The 22,760-nt window shown below is 36.0% G+C and overlaps 1 protein-coding gene across 7 annotated transcripts in view; it reads left to right on the plus strand.

The window, feature by feature from the left end:
• Nucleotides 1-22,760, plus strand: part of BCAS3 (BCAS3 microtubule associated cell migration factor) — a 611,032-nt gene that overhangs the window by 252,721 nt on the left and 335,551 nt on the right. For all 7 annotated transcript variants that reach the window (XM_045984131.1, XM_045984134.1, XM_045984132.1 and 4 more), the window contains one exon: nt 782-1,046. In XM_045984131.1, the coding sequence (XP_045840087.1) occupies nt 782-1,046 (265 nt within the window). The remainder of the gene's footprint in view (nt 1-781; nt 1,047-22,760) is intronic.

The following is a 22,760-nucleotide window of genomic DNA, read 5'->3' on the forward strand; positions in this document are numbered from 1 at the left end:
CCTTCCTCTAGCTTTTCCCAAAGATTTTTTCTTACTCACCTTTTTATTTCTAGTGCTTAGCATGGACCCTAATGAATATTAATTATTCCATCCATTAGCATGGACCCTAATGAATATTAATGAATATTAATCCAATCCTTCAGTGAAGGATTGAATTAATAACTGCACCTACAGTGTATAATGTTTATTTAATTTAATTTTATTTATTTATTTGACAGAGAGAAAACACAAGTAGGCAGAGAGGCAGGCAGAGAGAGAGGAGGAAGCAGGCTCTCTGCTCAGCAGAGAGCCTGATGCAGGGCTCAATTTTAGGACCATGATCATGACCTAAGCCAAAGGCAGAGGCTTAACCCACTGAGCCACCCAGGCGCTCCTATAATGTTTATTTTTATTTTTACTATTTTATGCTTATTAGAAGGCAAATAAATTTAGAGAAGTAAACCTGACTCATATATATATTTGTAGATCTATAGGGTGAAACTGCCTATGTTCTGATTTTTGACTTGGCACTCTGTGCTGCAAGAGACAGAATTCCTGATAAGGAGTTTTGATCAATATTCACCAGGTAACTCACTTGTAGAATAAAATTTTTAATTTATAACTTAATATGAGGTAATTTGGTAACAAGGTAGATGTTTCTATTTAGATCTGGTGATATGTGTGATACTAGATAAATCCAAATCATTTTTTCCCCCTCCTTTTAAAAAAAAATTTAAATTCCATTAACATATTAATTCAAACAGTTTCAATCCTGTTTGCGTTTTTCCCTATCCATTTCTAGGTACAAGACATCTGCTTCAGCCATGACTGTCGCTGGGTCGTGGTCAGTACTCTCCGGGGGACTTCCCACGTTTTCCCCATTAACCCTTATGGTGGCCAGCCTTGTGTTCGAACACATATGTCACCACGAGTTGTGAATCGTATGAGCCGTTTCCAGAAAAGTGCTGGGCTGGAAGAAATTGAACAAGAACTGACGTCTAAGCAAGGAGGTCGCTGTAGCCCTGTTCCAGGTCTATCAAGTAGCCCTTCTGGATCACCTCTGCACGGTAAACCAATTTTTTCTCTCCTCACTGAACCCTACCATTCTTCTCTTGTTATCTTTATGTTTTGAGATCTGGGATAAAATAAATTAAAACATTTTCCCCCCTCATCTGTTCATGCAAAGAGAAGATCTTAGGCTCATTTGGGGGACATTCTTAAATTTATTAAGTAATTTAATAAATTGAAGCCAGGATAGGAATGATGATCTCTGCCATGCTAACTTCTTTAATATCTAAGGCATACTTTGTGTCACATGTGTGGAATATGAAGTTGAGATTATTTTTATAAATTTATAGATTGAATCACATACCTATAGATTTTTTTCAGAAAACTTTGTCTTTAACCAGAGTTGGTACTATAGCTCATTAAGAAATATTCATTGTTGGAGGAATAGCTGCCAATCATGTGTTTTAGACCAGCATTTGCATTTTATTTTAAAAATATGTCACCGTGGGATTACGTTTGTTTAATTCATGTTATTCCGTGTATGAGATTAATTCATGTTATTCTGTGTAGGTTTACTTTATGTATTTCCATTGCTCTTACATCTTCTGTTGTACAAATATGCTTCTATTTATTTTTTTATCTATCCTTTTTACTATGTATTTGGCAGGTTTGTGGTTTGGTTTATTATATATAGTGATGCAATGAAAATTTTTTGTACTTGTTCCTTCATGCAAATGTGTATTCATTTTTTAATGAAAATTCTGGGTGTGTATGTGGATCTTGACCTTGATAGATAATACTGGAATGGTTGTACCGTTTTATTTCCACTGGAATGACAGAAAGTTATTTGTTTACATTAAATGACATTTTTTCTAAAGCATTGCAGGTTTTCCTTGACAGATGACCAATTTAGGTTTTTGAGAATAGGGAATTTTAGCTAGAGAGATTACGGTTATTATAGAAATCAATTTTCATTTATTCAGTTGATCTTAACTTTACATAATGTAAAAGTAACTATTTTAAGTTGTTAACTTATTTTTATTAAAAATTTTTTATTATGTACATCATTAGTTTTTGATGTAGTGTTCCATGATTCATTGTTTGCGTGTAACACCCAGTGCTCCATGCAATATGTGCCCTCCTTAATACCCATCACCAGGCTCACCCATCCCCCCACTCCCCTCCTCTCTAAAACCCTCAGTTTGTTTCCTGGAGTCCATAGTCTCTCATGGTTCGTTGCCCCCTCTGACTCCCCCGCCTTCATTTTTCCCTTTCTTCTCCTAATGTCCTCCATGCTATTCCTTATGTTCCACAAATAAGTGAAACCATATGATAATTGTCTTTCTCTGTTTGACTTATTTCACTTAGCATAATCTCCTCCAGTTCCATCCGTGCTGATGCAAATGTTGGGTATCCATCCTTTCTGTTGGCTGAGTAATATTCTGTTGTATATATGGACCACATCTCCTTTATCTATTTGTCTGTTGAAGGGCATCTCAGCTTCTCCACAGTTTGGCTATTGTGGACATTGCTGCTGTGAACATTGGGGTGCATGTGCCCCTTCTTTTCACTACATCTGTATTTTTGGGGTAAATACCCAGAGAGCAATTGCTGGGTCATAGGGTAGCTCTATTTTTAACTTTATGAGGAACCTCCACATTGTTTTCGAAAGTGGCTATACCAACTCGCATTCCCACCAATAGTGTAATAGGGTTCCCCTTTCTCCACAACCTCTCCAGCATTTGTTGTTTCTTGTCTTGTCAATTTTTACCATTCTAACTGGTGTAAGGTGGTTAGTGACTCAATGAAATGTTCCAATATGAGAATTATTGGGATCCCTGAGGGGTTAAAGATAGAGGGAGGTCTAGAAGATATATTTGAGCAGATCATAGCTGAGAACTTCCATAATCTGGGGAAGGAAACAAGCGTTTGTGTCCAAGAGGCAGAGGGGACCTCTCCCAAAAGTTATCTATTTAAATGTTAACAATTTCATGGCATTTAGTGCCTTCACAGTGATGAACCAGCACTTCTAACTAGTTGCAAAATGTTTTCCTCACCCAAGAAGAACGCCATGTGTTCTTTTTTTTTTTTTTTTTTTTTAAGATTTATTTACTCACTTGAGAGAGAGAGAGCGCAGGCACATGGTGCAGAGGAATGGAGAGAGAATCTTAAGCAGACTCTCCACATTGAGTGCAGAACTCAGCTCAGGGCTTGATTTTATGACCTTGAGATTACGACCTTGAGCCAAGACCAAGAGTTGGAGGCTTAACTGACTGCACCAGTTCCTCTGTTCCTCTCTACCAGGCTCCTAGCAACCACCAATCTACTTTCCATTTCTGTGGATTTACCTATTCTGGCTATTTCATATAACTGCTGTCATACAATATGTGATCTTTCATTTCTGGCTCATATGACGTAGTATGTTTTTGAGATACAGCCACATTGTATTATTTATCAGTACTTCATTCCTTTTTATGCCCGAGTAATATTCTACAGTATGTATATACCGATATTTTATAATTTCTTCCAGTGAATGATATTTGGGTTGTTTCCACCTTTTTACTGTTTTGAATAGTGCTGTAATGAACATGCATGTGTGAGCATTTCTTTGAGTACTTCTGTAGTTCTTTTGGCTATATACCCATCCTTATTTGTTCTAGCTTCTGTTTAAACATACGTCTTTTTGTAATACCTAATCAATCCTAGATATGTTTTTTTTTTGTAGGAAGTTTTAAGATAGACTGAAAGCATATGTAGGTAAATGGATTCTGGGGAGAAATTCTTTAACTCAAAACAAATTCAAGACTTCTACTTTCTTCTTAGATGATGCTTTATGCTTTGGCCCCATTATTTTTATAAAAACAGTTGTTATTTATGTTTATTTAATTTAACTAGTGACCCATGATCTTCAAAGTTGAAAATCTTTTAGAATCAGTCCTAGGTGAAAACAGTCATTTTAAAAAGCATTTGGAATTTAAAAAAAAAAAAAAGCCTAGTAAGCCATGGAATATTTTATTTTCAGCCATTTTCAAGAAATTTTACTCCAGAAATAAACTTTTAGGCATAACTATTTTTTCATATAATTAGCTCATAATATAGGTTCTTTGAGGACCTTTCTCTTTGTGTTGAGTTTATATCTTCAATTAAATTTCACCAAACACTTGATGGAGAAAGATTCAGAGTGCATGTGGGGCAACTCGTTTGACCAGAGAACAGATAAAATAGTAAAAAATTAGGAAGGATTTTTAGTCCTTACATTTATATGTATTCAGAAAGTCTTCTTTTGAGCTTCTTTTTTCTTCCTGTTCTTCCTTCCCTGTTGAGCTTACGACATACCAGGTTTTGTACTAGGCTTTGGTTATTTGTACACAAAAATTTGAGGTAATCTCTGCTCTTGTGTATCTTCTGGTCCAAGGGAAAAGGCCGAAATTAAATGACTGGGAACACATAACTTTCAGTGTATTTTTGTAGAAGGGTGCGAGATGCCAATCAATTAAAGATTTGTCATTTGTGAAAGAACACATAGTTGAAGAACAATACCTGATTTCTGAGTGAAAATATATGATTTTTCCCTCAGCTTGATTGCTTTCACAGCTCTCTTCCTTTTTTTTGCGTGAAGCTAACAGAAGGCATCTCAGGGAAGAGATTATACTGTTTTGCAATAGTACTGCACTTAACATTCCCTTTGAAAGAAGGAATTTCAGGAGGCATTTTCCTCCTAGTGACGTGTTAAAATTTTATTATGTTGGAATGTCACCCCATTATTCTGTATAGTATTTCTTATTTTTAAAGCATAGACGTTTGGGTGATGGTCATTTTTCTCCATATTCTTTTTGTGTCTTACTGTCAAAACAAAATGGGCATTGTTGTTGGTTAGTTCTAAAAATGATGTATTTACAGTTGTGTGGATAAACAGTCTGATGCTGGTCAAAAAACAATGTAAACCTTTGAACAGGGAGGGAGTCATCTTGAAAATGAATCATGCTTTGGCGGTATTACCGTTGTTTGTCTGTGCTCTTTTTAGCAAAGTAAAGGAAACTGTTAAATAACAGTTGATATAGGGATATTTCCTTTTTACTTTCTGGAGTCAATCCAGTTTAGGTTAGGGTTATTTTATCTGTTTGCCTTTTTAAATTTTTTTTACTTAACAGAGGATGTTTATTTATTTGAAATATATTCTCTCTAAATATCTCCTTCGTTTCCTATCTTGTTGCCTAGACTTTAGTTTCTTAAGTTAAGAGGGTTCTTAACTTAACATCCATAAACATGCATAGGGAGAAATTCTTTTGTTGTGTTTACTATCCTCTAACAAAAATTAAGCATTTCTTTTTATTTTGAATATAGACAACACATGATAGTAATATTAGTTGTACTTGTGACATTGTCACCAATAAAAACATGTTTTCATATCACATTATATTAAAAAATGTATCTTGAAATGTTTTCAATTGCTGAACATATTTTGAAATATTATGTTTAACATTGCTTTGCAGTTATGTTATATAATAATATTGCTGTTTTGAATATTTATTACATATAATACTATAGCAGAACTTAATTTTTAGCGTATATTGATGACAATGCTTCTATATATATGTAATTTTTTTTTGTAATTCTGTTTATTTTATTCCATGCATTTATAAATATTATTCTGAAGAAGAGTCCACAGGCCTTCCCAGACTGTCCAAGTAGTCCTTGACACATAAATGATTAAGACTATCTGATCATCATTTCTTACCTCATCTGTTTCAATGGACTTCATCCCTTTATGACTATCACAAGCATTTCCCTTGCTCACCATGAATATGATCTTACACTTTTCTGCTTAATATCTTTCTTTCTGTGTCTCATCATTCTTTTAGAACATTAGAGAAGACCCCACCTTATTTCTAACTTCTTGTCCCACCATACCTTGTTTTTTGTATCCTTCCCTGAATATGCCACATGTATTCATTTCTTGGCCTCTTTCCTACTTATATACTTTTCCTTACTTGAATTAATTATTACTCCCCTCTTGATTGCCTACTGAAACCCTGTTTCATTTTGATCTAGCTAAAAATATTACTTCACCTCTTAAGCTTCTCTTAAAAATCTCCTGATGTTGTGTCATCTGTATCAGCTTTGATATTGGCACTCTGAACATACTTTGAACATATTATAATATGTTACTTTTTCATTGACATGCCTGTGTCTCCTGTTAGGTTGACCTCCATGAAGATAGGGCCTTTTCCTTGTTTGTATTTTGTATCTTGACACTTTGCCTATTGGTAAAATGTAGACTCTAAGGCTTTGAGCCAAAGTTTTCACACATCTTTAGATGTTCTAATAAAAACAATTTAGATTTAAATCATTACTTGCCAGAATAAAGAGCTTTTTATTCATGCTAACACCGCTTTTTATTTTAACATCTGTGAAATAACATTCATTTATTCAACAATTACTGATTAATGTTTACTATGTCCAGGTGCTCTTCCTGAGCCCTAGGAGTAAAGCAGTGAACAAAAGAGGAAAACATCCCTGTTCCCATGAAGCTGACTTTCTGGTGGAGTGATATGAACAATGAACAGGATGGATGGGTGGATGATGAGTTGGTAGGTAGTTTTACGTGCTATAGAGAAAATTAAAGAATGGAAGGGGGAATAGAGAACGCCTGGAGAGGATCGCAGTTCGAAATTAGAAAGCTTCCTACAGGCTTTACTGAGATGATGACACTTGAACAATGACCTGGTGGAAGTTTGGAAAGAAGTCCTGCAGATATCAGGAACAAGTACGAGATAGAAGGAATAGCCAGTGTGAAATCCCTGCACTGGGAATGTGCCTGGAGTGTTCAAGGAATGGGAAAGAGGACATTGTGCAAGGTGTATATGAGAAGATGAGGTCACAGAGGAAATGTGGTCAGGTAATGTCAGTCTCTGACTTTTACTCAGAGTGAGATGGAGAAGCCATGGAGAGCTTTGAGAATAAGAGTGATGTGGTAAGACTGTATTCTAGCAGAATCGGAATGGAGATCTGTATTGAAAATTCCATCTTAGCTTGACAAGTGTAGAAGCCTAGTGAGACTGGTTAGGAGAGTATTGCAAAAATCCAGGTGAGAGAAGACAAGGCTTAGACTGAATCGTTTATAATGGAGATTGTGAGTAGTAATTTTATTCTTGATACATTTTGATGGTAGGGTCAACAGGATTTCTGGTATATGTTGTGTCAGGTATGAAAGGAGAGGAGTCAGGATGACTAGTAAGTCTTCTGGCCTGAGCAGCTGGAAGGATGAAGTTGCCTTCAGGTGAAATGAGGAACATTAAAGCAGGTTTGGGGATAGGGATAGGAGCAGAAATTCTGGACATACTTAGTTTAAGATGTGTCTTTGACGTCCTAGTGATATTAAGTATATACCTGGTCCTACAAGCCTGGAGTTTGGTGGAAAGGACTAGACTGAGGATAAATGTTTAGAAGGCATAAATAAACCCAAAAGCTGGATGAGATCATTTAGTGAGTTGAGTGAGTATGAAAAAAAGATGAAGATGTCTCAGGACAGAGCCTTGCATCCTCCACCAGTAAGTAGCTAGTGACATAGAAGGAAAACTGTACATGAGAAATCCTGGAGGCCAAATGAGAAACTTTTTTTTTCCTGAGAAAAGGGAGGGAACCGTATGTTAAATTCTGTTGATAGGTCAATTAAGATAAAGAGTGAGAAAAAGAATACCATCACATTTAGTAACGTAGAGGACATGTGACTGTGATAAGAGCAGTTTGGTAGAGTTAGGGGGCTGATAGCAGTGGATTTTGGTAGGACAGGAAGAGAGAAATTAGGAAACCAATACTCGATAAGTCTTTCAAGAAACACTGAAATAAAAGGGAGCAAGAAAATAGGAAAAATTTGGAGGGGGAAGAGAAGACTGCTTTTGTTTCTTAATGGAATCAGGAAGTGAGGATGGTGGTAGGTATTGTGAGCTTTTTAAAAAAAAGGGTCAGAAAATTGTCCTCTAGGAGAATAGCATTTCTTCTACCAGTCAGAAAATTTTTGATGAATGAAGAAACCATTTCTTCCACTATTATTTTTGCCCCATGCAAATTTAATGACTTGCCTTTGCTTTCCAATTCTAGCACCTTGTTCCTACCCCTGAACTGCTTTCTGCCTATTTCTTCAGGTAAATGATGAATGCATCTTTTAAGCTCAGCTCAGCTTGTGATGCACTTTCTGCCTCTTCATGTTAAATGTGTAACTTTGTGTCTTTACTCCTTCTCTGTACTCCTTGTCTGTGCTTGTTGCTCATGACTTCCTACCTTTCTTCTCTTTTTGATATCTCCGTTACTAAGTTGTAACTGACTTGAGCAGGCAGTTGGAGGACCTGAAGTCAGACTACTTATGATAGACTCTATCCCCCATGATTTCCTATCTTTGTAATCTTAGACAAGTTACTTAATATACCTGTGCCTTAATTTTCTAACTATAAAATGAGGGTAATAATATAACCTACCTTTACAGAGTTACTGTCTGGATCACAGCAACTTTAAGTAGTGTTTGGTTCATAGCAAATCCTTAGTAAAAGATTAGCTGCTATGATTATTGTCATTGATACTGTTTATTATTGATGGGGTTTACCAGACTGACTCATTTTTTGTAGTTTTGTGTAGTGCCTCTTACCCAGAAAACAGAATAAATGAATAATTTACTGAATAATGAGTGAATGAAATATAATGGTGACTTTATTATGTAGAGACTTTTTATAGCATTATTGGACTCAGAATTGATAAGTTGACTTCTGATACTGTTTCTGAAATGAAGGAAGATACCAACTCAAACCTGAAAGTATAAGCAGTAGCATTCCTTCTCTTGCATCTTTTTTTGCTCATTTTAATATGCTACATCAGGAAATAAAATTTGATTGATTTATTCACCTATTCTTTCAGTCTTTGCATTTCTTTACTTTACAAATTAGTTTTCCAATGTAGGTTCAGGAATATGGCATTCATTATGTAATAGGGCTGGCTTCTTTTTTTTTTCCAAAAAAAATTTTTTTTTTTTTTTTCATTCTTTTTTTCTCATTTTATTTATTTTTTCAGCGTAACAGTATTCATTCTTTTTGCACAACACCCAGTGCTCCATGCAAAACGTGCCCTCCCCATTACCCACCACCTGTTCCCCCAACCTCCCACCCCTGACCCTTCAAAACCCTCAGGTTGCCCCAACCTCCCACCCCTGACCCTTCAAAACCCTCAGGTTGTTTTTCAGAGTCCATAGTCTCTTATGGTTCGCTTCCCCTCCCCAATGTCCATAGCCCGCTCCCCCTCCCCCAATCCCACCTCCCCGCAGCAACCCCCAGTTTGTTTTGTGAGATTAAGAGTCATTTATGGTTTGTCTCCCTCCCAATCCCATCTTGTTTCATTTATTCTTCTCCTATCTCCTACCCCCCCATGTTGCTTCTCCATGTCCTCATATCAGGGAGATCATATGATAGTTGTCTTTCTCCGATTGACTTATTTCACTAAGCATTTCATCGTGCTGTTTCCATCGAGTTAACAGAGGGTTTTTGATTCGCTTTTGCTGTTCTCCAGAGTTCCTGGAAGTGTCTCCTTTCCCATCAACTCATTGTTCCTCGGGGGAGGAGTCCCCTTTGAGTCACAGCTTTTGGACTCTGAATTCCAGATTCTGCTTCTTCCAAATGGAGCTGGCTGATGAGATTGAGACCTCTAGAGGGGCCTCTGAGTTCTTGGACTTGAAGCCTCCAGGTTTTAGTGAAGTACTTTTAGGTAACTGGTAGCATCACTTTTCTTTTTAGCATCTGTAGGATGCATTCTTTTTACCACTTAGAAATTGTTTATAGCCTTTATTTGATAGTTTTGTAATTACTTGCTTTTGTTGATCAGTAGTTTTCTTGATACAGACCACATTTCAGTTGTAAATACAAAACAACCACATTTCAGTCTTATATAGTTTCACCTACTTAAGACAATCAATAATAATGTGATGTTTCATGACTTTTCTTTCCACATCACTGTTTACTTGTGGATTGAAGTTTCCATTTGTATGTTTTAATTTTTGCCAAGAAAAATCAATCATGTGCACTGTAGTTCTGCTTTAAATTTTATGCCTCATCTCACACAGAGTGTGTGTGTATATATATATGCATATATATATATATATATATATATATATAGTATAAACACGTTAACTGGATAAAATCTTCTTTTCGACTATCTTAGTTTACTACCTGGGTTTTTACTGGTTATGTGTACTTTATTGTTTTAGTTCAGATTGAAGTTTTTTTTTCTGATTTGTACTTGTTAGATCTAATAGTGTTCCTAGTGAATTTGTTTTCTTATAAGTTCTTTTATCCTTTTTATGATGTTGCAAAATTACAATATTATGCTAGTCTTTACCTTTACTGTACACCAACATTGTATGCATTTTAAATAGTTTCATGTCACTTCCTATTGTTTCTGAGAGAGAGCAGATGAGATTTTTAGGGAAAATGGATGGAAAAGAGAGACGTTATAATTAGTACCTTACTGAAAATAAAATGATTTCATTTCAGAAACACTAACTGAAGAAACCATCTCTCAAATAAAGATAGCAAAGTTTTTTAATAGACTATTTTATAGAGCAGTTTTAGGTACATAGCAAAATTGAGAGGGAGGTTCAGATAGCATAGTTTTTGAGGAAAATAAAATGACTTGTGGAGTATCTTTAAAAACTCTTATGTTGCCTTTAAAATAAATGCTAAAAATCTAGTGCTATAAAAACTGATTGAACTCTGTTGGAATATTTTATCCTTTTGTCTACTTCATTTGGAATATGCCATATTGTTTCCCTGTAAAAATTTTCTCTTAAATGCCACATACAATAATTAGCAATTGAAACTAACCTGGAATTTGTTCTTTTTTTTTTTTTTTTTTTTTTTTTTACTGCTGGTGAAATACATTCTCTCTCTCTTTTTTTTTTTTTTTACATTGGCAAATCAAACTCCCGATTTTTGTAGTTTTGCGTTAAAATGGTTAATGAGACATGCCTCTAGAGGGCGATCTTTTCTAAACTTTCCTATGATTGTAATCATGGCAACCCTGGCATGAACCTGGTGTACTATGGATGTTGATGTCTTATAACATTTTATAATAACCCGGCTTCCTTTTTATTATGTTTTCTGTGATTTATTTCTCAAAGTCTTTGTAGAGAATCAGACTTGTGAAATATATTACTATTAATTAAAATCCATTTTTAGTACCCCAACCTAGCTTCTGTGAATGAATTCAGGTAGTTGAGAGGAAGCGAACTTTTTAATAATTTGAGTAAGTGGTGTCTGTATGTTCTAAAAATTCCTTTCTTCGATTCTCTATATATTACTGTTCAAGGACTTGTTATCTCCATACTTTATGGGACCAGAGTGATTAAACTCTACCATTGAGGCAATATTAGAGCTTATAGTTGATCTCTGCTGGTCTTTTCTGTTAACACTGATTGGAGTGTTATTGTTTTTCTATACCTATTTAATGTAATTTCTTTATCAAAGTAATAAATTTATTATAAAAGTCAAATAAGACCACAATTTTACAAAGAAAAATGGCACTCTCTTGCCTACCCCTCCCTCTCCACTCTTAGGTGTCATTCCCCAGAGGCTTCTTCTTTCCATTCTTCATAGTTTCTTCCTTGCTGTTTTCTTTTTTGCCTCTTTCTGGAAATCATGTTAGTTGAATGATGGATCTCCTACATTGAACCTGTTACTTCCTTTTCTATTTTTCTGTTTGTCTTTTTGTTTTACTTTATGAGAATACCCCAACTTTGTCTTCTAATCTTGTTGTATTTTTATTTCTGCAACATATTCTAAAATATCCTTTTCTCCAAATGATTTTTTTTCTTATCACAGCCTTGTCTTTTTTATAGATGGAATAGTCTTTATTTCTTTGATATATAGATACAATTTTGGGGACTTTTTTTGCTTCTCGCATTATCTCTATTTCATATGAGTTCCTTTTTCAGTTTTTTTGTTGTGATCATTATCTTTCTTTTTATAAATTTTTAAAAAAGATTTTATTTATTTATTTGACAGACAGAGATCACAAGTAGGCAGAGAGGCAGGCAGAGAGAGAGAGAGGAGGAAGCAGGCTCCCTGCTGAGCAGAGAGCCCGATGTGGGGCTCCATCCCAGAACCCTGGGATCACGACCCGAGCCGAAGGCAGAGGCTTTAACCCACTGAGCCACCCAGGCACCCCGATCATTATCTTTCTTATTAGGACAGTGGTTCTCAACCCTGATTGTACATTAATATTTACCCCAGGTAGATTTAAAAAGTAGTGGTGTCTCAGCCCAGTCTCTGACTGATTAAACTAAAATATTGACCTGGATAGCTAGGGATCCTTGGTGATCATTCTCATTTTTATTTTATTATTGAAATGTTATTTATTAATTTATTTAATTTTTATTCAGCTAATCACATCCACATGAAAGAGCTGATTGGAAGTTGTTTGAGCATGAGTAGGTCACACCAGCTTTTAGTTCGCACTGATCCCTCAGGTGGGACTGGCAGTTATATTAGGGAACCCCCAGTCAATACTATTTGTAGATCTTTTCTCTTAGACTGGTCTGTTTTCCCAGAAAGGAATCCTCTGTTCAGGGTGGGTATGAGGTGGGGTGTTAGAGACTTTCTGACAATTAGGTTGGAAGTCAGTTTTCAGGAAGTTTCTATTACTTCAGTCTAGTGAGGAGAATAACAACAAGAGAATTTGATGTTACCATTGTCTTACTTTTCCAGTGAGAAAGACAATTAATAAGAAATTCTGGGTCAGAGTCCACTGAAATGTTTTTTTCAAAATTTAGTTTTAGAAAAAAATGGAGAGGGAGAAGACAGTAGAAATTACTTCTTAGGATACATAATGACCAGTGTCTGAATGACTGACCAAATCAAATAAACAGATTTAGAAATTATCAGAGTTGGGAGTAGCAGCCATGAGTACTCTTTGAACTTAAAATCTGAGCAGGAAGTAAAAAATCTGACTGCCGGCTCATAGTTTATAAGCTACAAAAGGGTAGGGAGAGTGAGGTCAGGGCTGTGCCAGGGTTACACATACTGAGAAATAGAAACTTTTATGGTTCTTAGTATAACTGTTCTTAGCATAAAATGACGCTTAGAATTTGGAGGAGGATGAGAAAAGGAAAGGGATTTAAGGTTCATTGAAAGAGTTATTAACATTGGGTGATGTTTTTGCAGGTGAGAATATTGAAGCTAGAATGAGGCACAGGAGTGAAACTATTTCAGAATGGATAGACTGGAATTAATGTGGGCATTGTTGTTGGTAGCTTCAGAAGAGACAGGCTATTCCATTTTCATCCTTAGTAGGGAATGCTTAGTATGTTCAATAGTATTTCACTCTTGTCTAATTTTGGAATGGATTGAAGTGTTTCCACATTTGATAAAATCATGGATGAGAGAAAATATAAAATGACAGTACTGATAAATGAATATGGTTTTTGGCAATGATCCAGCTGATTAAGAAAAAGTGTTTCTGCTAAGGCAGGAGAATTCCAGGGAAGGATATGGTGCCCAGATATGGTCATAGTATCCCTCCTCTTTGTGGTTCTCACGCTCAAGGACTTTCTATCAAGGGGTTTTTATGTACACAGGTAAATTCCTGGTTTTGCTTTTGGAAAAATAAGTTTTGAAGACAAGGACTTGAACAGTTTATTAATGCTTATATAGTGTACTTTGTTTTTTTCGGGAGAGTGAACAGTTCTTTCAGAAATTGTTGATAATTTAGGCAGCTAAATTGGGTATGGGTTTCCTGTTTTCTTCTTGAGTAGGACATGTAAGCATATTTTGATAGAAAGATATTTAAATGTTTTTAAGATGGAAATAAAATATATGTGAATATAAAAGATTTTATCTTCCCTGCTGTCAAAAGTGCTGACTTGGCCCTTTTGTATTATACTCCCAACTTTGTATGGTTGTTAAAATCTGTTGCTCTTTCCCATCTGAAGGAAATGCATCTTTGACACTTCTCATGACCTGAGTCATGATGCTGAAATAGAGCCAGAAAATATCCTTAACAGTCATGGGTAAAAAGAAGGAAAGCTTCTGTGTGGTGGGGGTGGGGAAGAGGGAAGAACATTGTAGGGAGAAGGGCATCTTTGCTATTAATATTCCAGTTTATATCTTACTGGTTATTAGGAAAGTTGCTTACATATTACTACTATGGTGTCAACAGAAAATACCTTGATTTTGTATTTAATTTTTCCTAAAGTATACAGTGTTTATTTGAAAAAGACAAGTTTTGCAAATGTTGAAATAAGTCATTTTGAATCCTCCAAGTCTGAAACAAATGCACCTTAAATCTTGCAACTTATTTAATATTGTGTCTTGTTAACAGTGTTTGTTTTTATTTCAGAGCCAACCCCAATTCTTCCACATCTTGTATGTTCAACAGTTTCAGTAATAAAGTTATATTTGTTGAATGATGCAGATAAGTTTATGTATTTTTTCCCCGCTTTGGCTAGTGAAGTTCATCCTTCTGTTTGCTCTGCTGACATGATACAGAATTCATTGTGAGATAAGCATGGGGGATATGGGTGTATGTGTTTTCAAAAGAATTTCAGTGAGGATTTATTTACACTTTGGGGAGTTCATGGAACCCCAGATTTGGTCTAAGTGATGCTAGATTGTGGAGATTTTTCACCAGGGTTAAAAGTCTTCACTTCTGAGCACTTAGTCTCAAAACGCTATTTGAGCTCAATTCAGAAGAGTGGGAAATTTTGAGGCATTTAACTATATCAGATTTACGACTAATTTGAATTGTAAAGTGAAAGACTGAGGATCTTTTTCTTCTATTCTTCTTATTTATAAAAGAGTTTGCTTTGTCATCTCCAGTGTTAAATATAGTCTATTTACTGTTTTGTTTGGTTTTTCATTGTTGTAAGTGTAGCAAACAATCTTAATGTTTAAAATGAATTAAAACTTGCTTAAACTTATTAAATATTAAGAGTACCAGCTCTTATAAATTTTCATCTCAAATCTTCAGGTGCTCTAAGAACAATAAACTAATAAATTTCCCACTTGCAGGGGAGAATTTTTTCATTTGTTTTATAAATCTGGGTTTGCTGTGTGATTGAGACTAAATTGCAGAGAGGAAGTGTAGGCAGAAGAATTTTCTACAATATATTTTATTGCCTGTCCCATATACTTTATTTTATCTCTAAAACTTTTCAGACATGTTTCTTAATTTTCCCCTGCTTGTATTCTTGCATCTTGTAAACGAAGTTTTTAACGCCTGATCTCATCTCCTTCTCCAGGCTTATTTTTACATTCCAGGACTCCTTCATCTAAGCATGCTGTGGTATCTTTTCAGAGTAGCCTAGATTGTCCTTGCTGTATGTGCAGTTTAGCAACAATTAGTTCCTTTTGATTTTTAATTTTTGTGTTTCAACTTTTTACATTTAATTGAATTTCTTTTAGATTTAAGGAAAGAAAAACAATCCGATTCGTATATGACAGTTGTGAGCTCATTACGATAATAATTAACAGGTGAAAATGTATGGAGACTACAAAAGGAAAACCACCTTGCAGATTTTTATATTTGTGTGAGATTATATTTTTATAAATATATATTTGTGTAAATATACAAGAAATAAGTTTATAAATAGTTATCGAGTAATTAGTAGCATTTCAGTTCTCCAGAACACGAAGTTTTAATTCTCCTGACATGTCATAAGCACTAGTACAAATCTCCATACAGGCTACCTTGTATGTGGTGGGAAGAAGTGATGACGATGTCATTAAAAACCTCAGTCCCCATCCCCCACCCCCCAAAAAGATTACATTCTTGTTTCTGAGTCAGTTTGTGAGAAATTTCTCTTATCTTCTTAGCTTCCCACCCTTCCCTAAAATACCTATATCTGTGTCACCACGAACTGTTTAGTTGAAGAGCAACAAGTGTTTTTGCATGAAATGCATAAAGCTTTGCAGTATTTTTATTTCATCATCTGTCGCTCCCCCCAGAAAAGTTACAGGGAGACACAAGTCAACGCCCAGTGAGAATTGTCCTTGAACTCTTTTCTGTCTTGAACTTTGTCACCATAAACTGGTTGTTGTTAACAGTCTTTTAAAAACTATGTGTATATTATTCATTTTCTTTTAATTGTGTGTTCTACTCTTGTTGGCTTCTGGGAGCAAGCATTGCTTCCGCCCAGTTTGGTATGTGGGTCAGAAGGCAGTGTTTCTCACCAGGGTGCTGCTGTTTCCTTTTCCTACTTGAGTAGATTACAGATTATACTGGAATACGCCTGAGAAAAGGTCAAAAAGGAGGGTGAAAGTCCTGGAACTGCAGCTGGGAAGCTTGTCATTCTCATCTAGGAAAGCCGGGACGGGTGGGGGGAGAGAAAGAACAAAATAGAAAAACAGAGACTCCCCTCCCAACCAAAACAACCCACATTCAGGAAATTCTCATTTGCACAGGATACTTTTTATATACTCTGAAAGGATTTTATTTGCTTCTGATTAAATAATTATCAAGTGTTTGGCTGAGAAAGCTTTAATGTTAAATTAGATGGCAACCAAGACCAAAGCAGTGTTTTTAACTTTTGAGAGCTAAGAAGTGTTTTTAACTTTTCCGAGCCCAGATTTCCAGTGATTGTTTCAAAACAAGCTACCATTGTGCTCTTTTTGACAGAGTCAAGAAGTCGGGAGCTTTTCAACTACAGAGTTAACTTAGTTAACTCACAAGTATATTTTGGATTTTTATCCCTGTCAGTTCCACAGCAGGATATTAAAAGCAGACCACAAGTTTTGGTCGTCTGTGGAAAGCAAAAAAGTGTACGCATGTGCGTGCACACAAGCGCGCACACACGTGGCCCCTATGAACTCATTACCTGGTTTTTATCTTGGAAAGATATATAGGGGATAGAACACCTATTTGAGGTCTGAGAACAGGGATATTGTTGGAACAAGAACAGTAATAATGGGATATTTAGGAATGGAGGTCTTCCTATGGAATTGCCTTCTTGGGATTCCAGGTTGTTACGTGGACATCGGCTTTCAGTGGGCTTCATGAATCCAGCTACAAAATGTAGTAGTTGTGGGGCACCTCGGTGGCTCAGTTGTTAAGCGTCTGCCTTTGGCTCAGGTCATGATCCCAGGGTTCTGGGATCGAGCCCCACACTGGGCTCCCTGCTCAGCCGGAAGCCTGCTTCTCCCTCTACCACTCCCCTGCTTGTGTTCCCTTTCTCTCTGTGTCTTTCTCTGTCAAATAAATAAAATCTTAAAAATACATATATAATAGTTGAAAATATTAGTCCCCTGTCAGGGACACTGACAAGCAGGCTTCTGTCCCAGAACAAGCGTGGATCTTGTAGATGAGTGTGGAAAGGTGATGAGAAAAGAATTTGATACTAGTGTAGGAGTCTAACCTATAGGAAAGTTTCTTATGGTAAACTTTCAGAAAAATGGAGTACCTGGAGTTACTAAGGTCTGTGTCCATGAAAGGATTAACAAGTAAGAAAATGCAGGCCTTCTAATCACAGTGCTGTCCTGTAGGGTACCGTCTACACAGCCTCATGTCCTTTTGCTTTTTCACAGCTGTATCTTTGCCATTTTGTATTTATCCCTGCATCTCTAATGATAACACAAGACAATGCTCTTTTATCCTCCAAACGTTCTACTTGGTTCGCTTCATTCCTTTATAGGGCTTAGTCTCTTACACCTCCTGTTCCTGGAAGACTCCTTTGACCACCACTGGCAACAGACTGTAGTTTGTGCTTCTAGAAACCTATATTAAAAAGTTTTCTCTTTGTCACTGATATGATACTGTTTTAAGGTACTTTCTGATCTATAGCTCTGATCCCTTGATTGCCTAATGTGATTTTAACTGCTTTTATTTGCCTTGGTTCACAGTATGGTAGGATAGGGAAAATTTTTAAAGTGGGGGAGGAGGCATATATTACATTTATGTCTTTTCTTCCTTGATTGTTTTTAAGAAGAAATGTATGCACTCACAGATACACTGATATTAACTTTAATATTTAGCATAATCTAAATGGCCAACACTTTCAGGATCTTGCTGCCTTCAGAAACTTCTTGAAGCTGGCCCTTTGCCACATTCACATGTTCTCACATCACTGCATTCAGAAGCTAAGAATACCAACCTGGCAGCTTCTGCAGAGAGGGTAAAGATAAAACAGAAAGGAGTCTAGCTTTGCAGCCGCATTACCTGGGAGTTGTTGCTGATGTCTTTTCCACAAATGTTCACGTTTGTCAAAGCCCAGTAAATCTTGCAAAGTTTATTTTCCTTGTAGCATCTGTGTTTTATAATGGGTCTTTTAATTTGTTTTTACTTTGTCTGCAGGGATTTCTTTTGTCCGGAGTTTTCAGACTCTGTCTTTTTTTTTTTTTTTTTCCTGTGGAAGTGAGTCCATTAATGATGACTGGTTTGGGAATATTACTCTCTGCAAAGCTGACCTGACAAGCTGTTCCTTTAGTGCAGCAACAAAGCCCATTGTTATTTTGTCTCTTTACTTTTATCCTCAACTTAATCCATTTTTCCTCTGTGTTTTTATAGTGTAGAATGTCTGGGAAAACATACTTGGAGACAATGCCTAAATGATAAGATGGCATTTTGAAGTTAGCAAAACTTCTAGTAAACAGGTTATACAAAGTCATCTTGATGCGCAGACAGTGGTACTATCCATGTGTTAGTATGGGGATGGAGAGTTCCTTAGTATAAGGTACCTGCAACTATTCTTCTAGCAAAAGGTAGAAGAAGAAAAAAAAGAGCACATGAGGTTGTTTTCATGACTCCTTTTTCAAAAATGCAAACTTGTTCAAGTAAACACAGAAAGTCAGTGGTTAAACCCCAGTGTGAACTGTTCTGGTTTAGTGCTTTGTATTCTAACAATAAAAACAATAATAATTAAACAAATGAACAACTGAAAATAAGAACAAAATATCATAGTGTCAAGCATCAAGGGATGTTTTATCAATTCTGATTTTTAAATGATTTTCTATTCCCACATAGAATTCCTGCTTTAATTTATTGAGAAACCATTTTGTTGGAACTTGGGATTTTTTTCTCCCAAGAGAACTCTGTCTATCTTGGGGACTGGTAAACCTCTAAAGGATCAAAGCTCTTGTGGATTTGGATAAAGACCCAAAAGCCTAAGGCTTATAGAAGTTTATCTGTATAGAGTAAGCCCAAAAAACTGGGATGAGAGTCTTAGAAGGGCTTATTTTCTCATGAGATTTTTGGGACTTCCTCTGTTTGGATGTGCCAGAAATACTGTGAGAATATCCATTCTCATGGCATTTGTCACTTACAGGTCTTGTCCCAGCTGGAATTCAAAAGTGTAATGGTGTGTGGAAATATTATATGTATTTTAAGGTTTTATGAAGCTCACTACTAAAACTTCAATTAAACAACCTCTGCTATTTTCATTATACTTATATAATTAAGAGAAAAGTGTAGTAAAGAATGGTTAGTGTAGATGACATTTAGCATTTATGTAGTGACTCTTCATTGATCTTGGACATTTTTAATTTTGCTGTTACTATCCTATATATATGCATGAGAGCTGGAGCAAAGAAAAAGTGCTACTATCTCTCTGTGTCCAAAAGGAAACTGAAGGATAAAATAGAGGGACAGACTTAATCCTCAACCAAGACTCGGGATACTACAAGTCTCTTCCTGCTGAACTTCATTATATTAAGAGGCTTTGGATCTAATGAAAAATCCTGGCTTGGAAATTTAGGCTTGATATAACCGTAAGAAAGTGTCTGAAGATCTGTTCAAAAGTTATCAAGTCTAGGCTTCTGCTTAGTCAACATGAGACTAAGCAGAATAGCTAAAGCCATGGATTCCAGCATATGGCTACTTCTGAAGTATTTTGTGTCCCCTCCAAAATTATTTTTTTCTATAGAGCATAGGGCTCTATTTTCCTGTGCTTCCTGGACATGGGAAAAAATATATTTCTTTCATTCATTTGGTAAACTTTTTTCATTCATTCATAAACTTCTGAGCTGTCAACAATCAGTAAGACACTGCCCCTAGTCTGGAAGAGTCTCCAGTTTTCCTGTAGGATAAATCCTCGAGGTTTGTTAGTTCTAACTGCTTTTTCAAAGAAAATGAATAATACAAGGGATAGTGAAATTAAAAAAAATTTTTTTTATTAACATATAATGTATTATTTGCCCCAGGGCTACAGGTCTGTGAATCACCAGACTTACACATTTCATGGCACTCACCATAGCACATACCCTCCCCAATGTCCATAACCTAGCCACCCTGTCCCTATCCCCCCCACACCCCAGCAACCCTCAGTTTGTTTTGTGACATTAAGAATCTCTTATGGTTTGTCTCCCTCCTGATCCCATCTTGTTGTGAAAAATTATTTTTAACCAAAGACTTTGAACACTTGAAAAGGGGAGGAGAGGATCACTATAATTTTTTTTTAAGGATTTTTTTTTTATTTATTAGAGAGAAGGAGCTCACATACAAGCAAGGGGAGCAGGGAAGCGGGGAGCAAGCTCCCTGTTGAGCAGGCAGGACTTGATCCCAGTACCTTGAGAGCATCACCTGAGCTGAAGGCAGATGCTTAACTGACTGGGCCACCCAGGTGCCCCTAGGGTCATTATAATTTTTGAATGTAATTTATTGCATATGAACTTTCATTTTTAAATTTGGTGTCTTTTATTGTGTATTTTTTACATGTAGATCATTATGTGTCAGCTAATGACATTTCTTGTCCAGTCCGGTTTTCTTATTTTAATAACTGCTGATGTAATTGTTCACACATCTTTCATCTTATCCTTTATTTTCTACTTGAAAACTAACAGTGTGAAGATGCAGGTTTCTTCTTCTGTGCTTAAACTTTGTATACCTATCTCTAAGTTGTCCCTTTAAAACTGCTATGAAAAGGTCTCTTTTTTTGTTGTTCCTGAGACATTTGCAACTGTCTTTGTTACATCTTTTTTCCCATCATAATTATTTTGCTTATGTACATTCTGTCTCATTATGTTATGAACTCTTTAGGAGGCCCTTTGACTTACTCATCCAGGACTAGAAGAGGGCCTCATACTGATAAGGCTCAAAAAATGTCAATTGAAAAAATGAATGTTGATGAAACCTTTGTTTGGTACAGTATCTCATTTTGATGTATACAGACATCAAAAGAATGTCTTCATTTCGGCCCCCAAAGTTCTTAAATCTGTGTTCTGTATCCATTCCCTTGGTTATCTCCTATCAGCGTTTCCTTTACTTATCCCTTTTCATCTGACTTTCCCACCTCTTGGCTGAAATGCGCCTACTAAAGATTACCAGAGTTAGTAGCTCTCTCTGAATTCACCTTCCTGAACCTTGTCGCCTTTGAGAGTTTTGTTAATCCATTTATTCTTTCATTAAAGCTATTTTTATAAATTGCTTGCCGCGTCCTATAAAATGGGAGACATATGATACCTCTCTGTGTACATAAATCTACCCAACTAACTCTACTCTTGCAGATGGGCTGGGTGTCAGAGGCTCCTTCATAAACACAGACACCAAGAGTAAATGCCTGCAAACTTGGGTGTTGCTTGACAGTACAGTAGGGGTCTGAAAGGAAAAGGTGTGAAGCACCTTGTATGTTCTTTGGAGGTTGCCCTTCATCCTGGTGGGCCAGTGAAGGGTTTTGAATGATGGCTTACTAAATTACAAGATTTGGAGCTTCTCAGTGAATGGCTTCATTTTTCTAGACCATTCATCCTATCCATAAAGTTCAGTGATTTCAGAATCTATATTGTTCCCTTGCGAAAGAATTTACCTAAGTTCCTGCTCCTCTGGCTCAGTTAAAAAGTTTTTTTAAAACTGAAATCATTTTATCTTCTTACTGCTTTCCGTTATAATCGTCTCCTCTAGTTAGAGATTCCTTATTATTGTTTCACAAATGTGGCATCGCCTTATACACTCTCTGCTATTTATGTTATCCTTCATGCTCAGAATATTTCTTCTCTTCTGCTCATATCCATATTTTGTGTATCTTCCAAAGCCTAGGTTATGTCCCATCTGCTCTATGATCTCTTCTCCAAATAGTTGATCCCATTTGCACTTAACCTTTAGTACTAGGCAGTTAGCATTTAAATTATTCCTGTTTCATGCACATTAGACTGTAAGCTTCGTGCTAACAAGAAATGCAGTCTTCCCAGCAGGTAATCTTGGGCTACGTTATTCAATAAGTATTTGGCTACTAGTTGTGAAATGTGTGTTTTATAAACAGTCCTTGAATTTCACTAACTTGTGACATTTTAGTGCTGCAATCTGATTTCAGAATCAAATTAGTATTACTGTAGTTGTCTAATGGTGAATCCTGGATCTATTTATATCTACAGTGGTTTAAAGAGTGTCATAATAAATCACTTTGAATGATTTAACTATAAAAATGTTTTTCTGTTATTCCTCTGTGGGATTCCACTTTTCATATTACCTATAAGGTCCTGTGTTGTGTGAGGGTAGATATTATTGGGTAATTTATTAAATGGCTTAAAGCATCTTATGTACATTATGAATGTTCCCTTTTATTATCCCTACAGTAGGTGTGGGTTACTTCAGTTAACTTTAATGTGAATTCTGATTTGGAAATTGGGGAAAGAAAGACATAAGTACTTGTGTGCATTTCTTACTTATTTTGCTGAAGAGATATCAAGTGTTTAACTTGATTATCCCTTAGATTTGTGTTCCCACAAACAAGTCACATTTGGTTAAGCCATTATGCTAACTCTGAAGATACCTTCATCTTGTAATAATTTTTAAAACTTTCTACTACCTCTGAA

The sequence above is a fragment of the Meles meles genome, chromosome 18 (genome assembly GCF_922984935.1).
Source record: "Meles meles chromosome 18, mMelMel3.1 paternal haplotype, whole genome shotgun sequence".
Lineage (NCBI taxonomy): Eukaryota > Metazoa > Chordata > Mammalia > Carnivora > Mustelidae > Meles > Meles meles.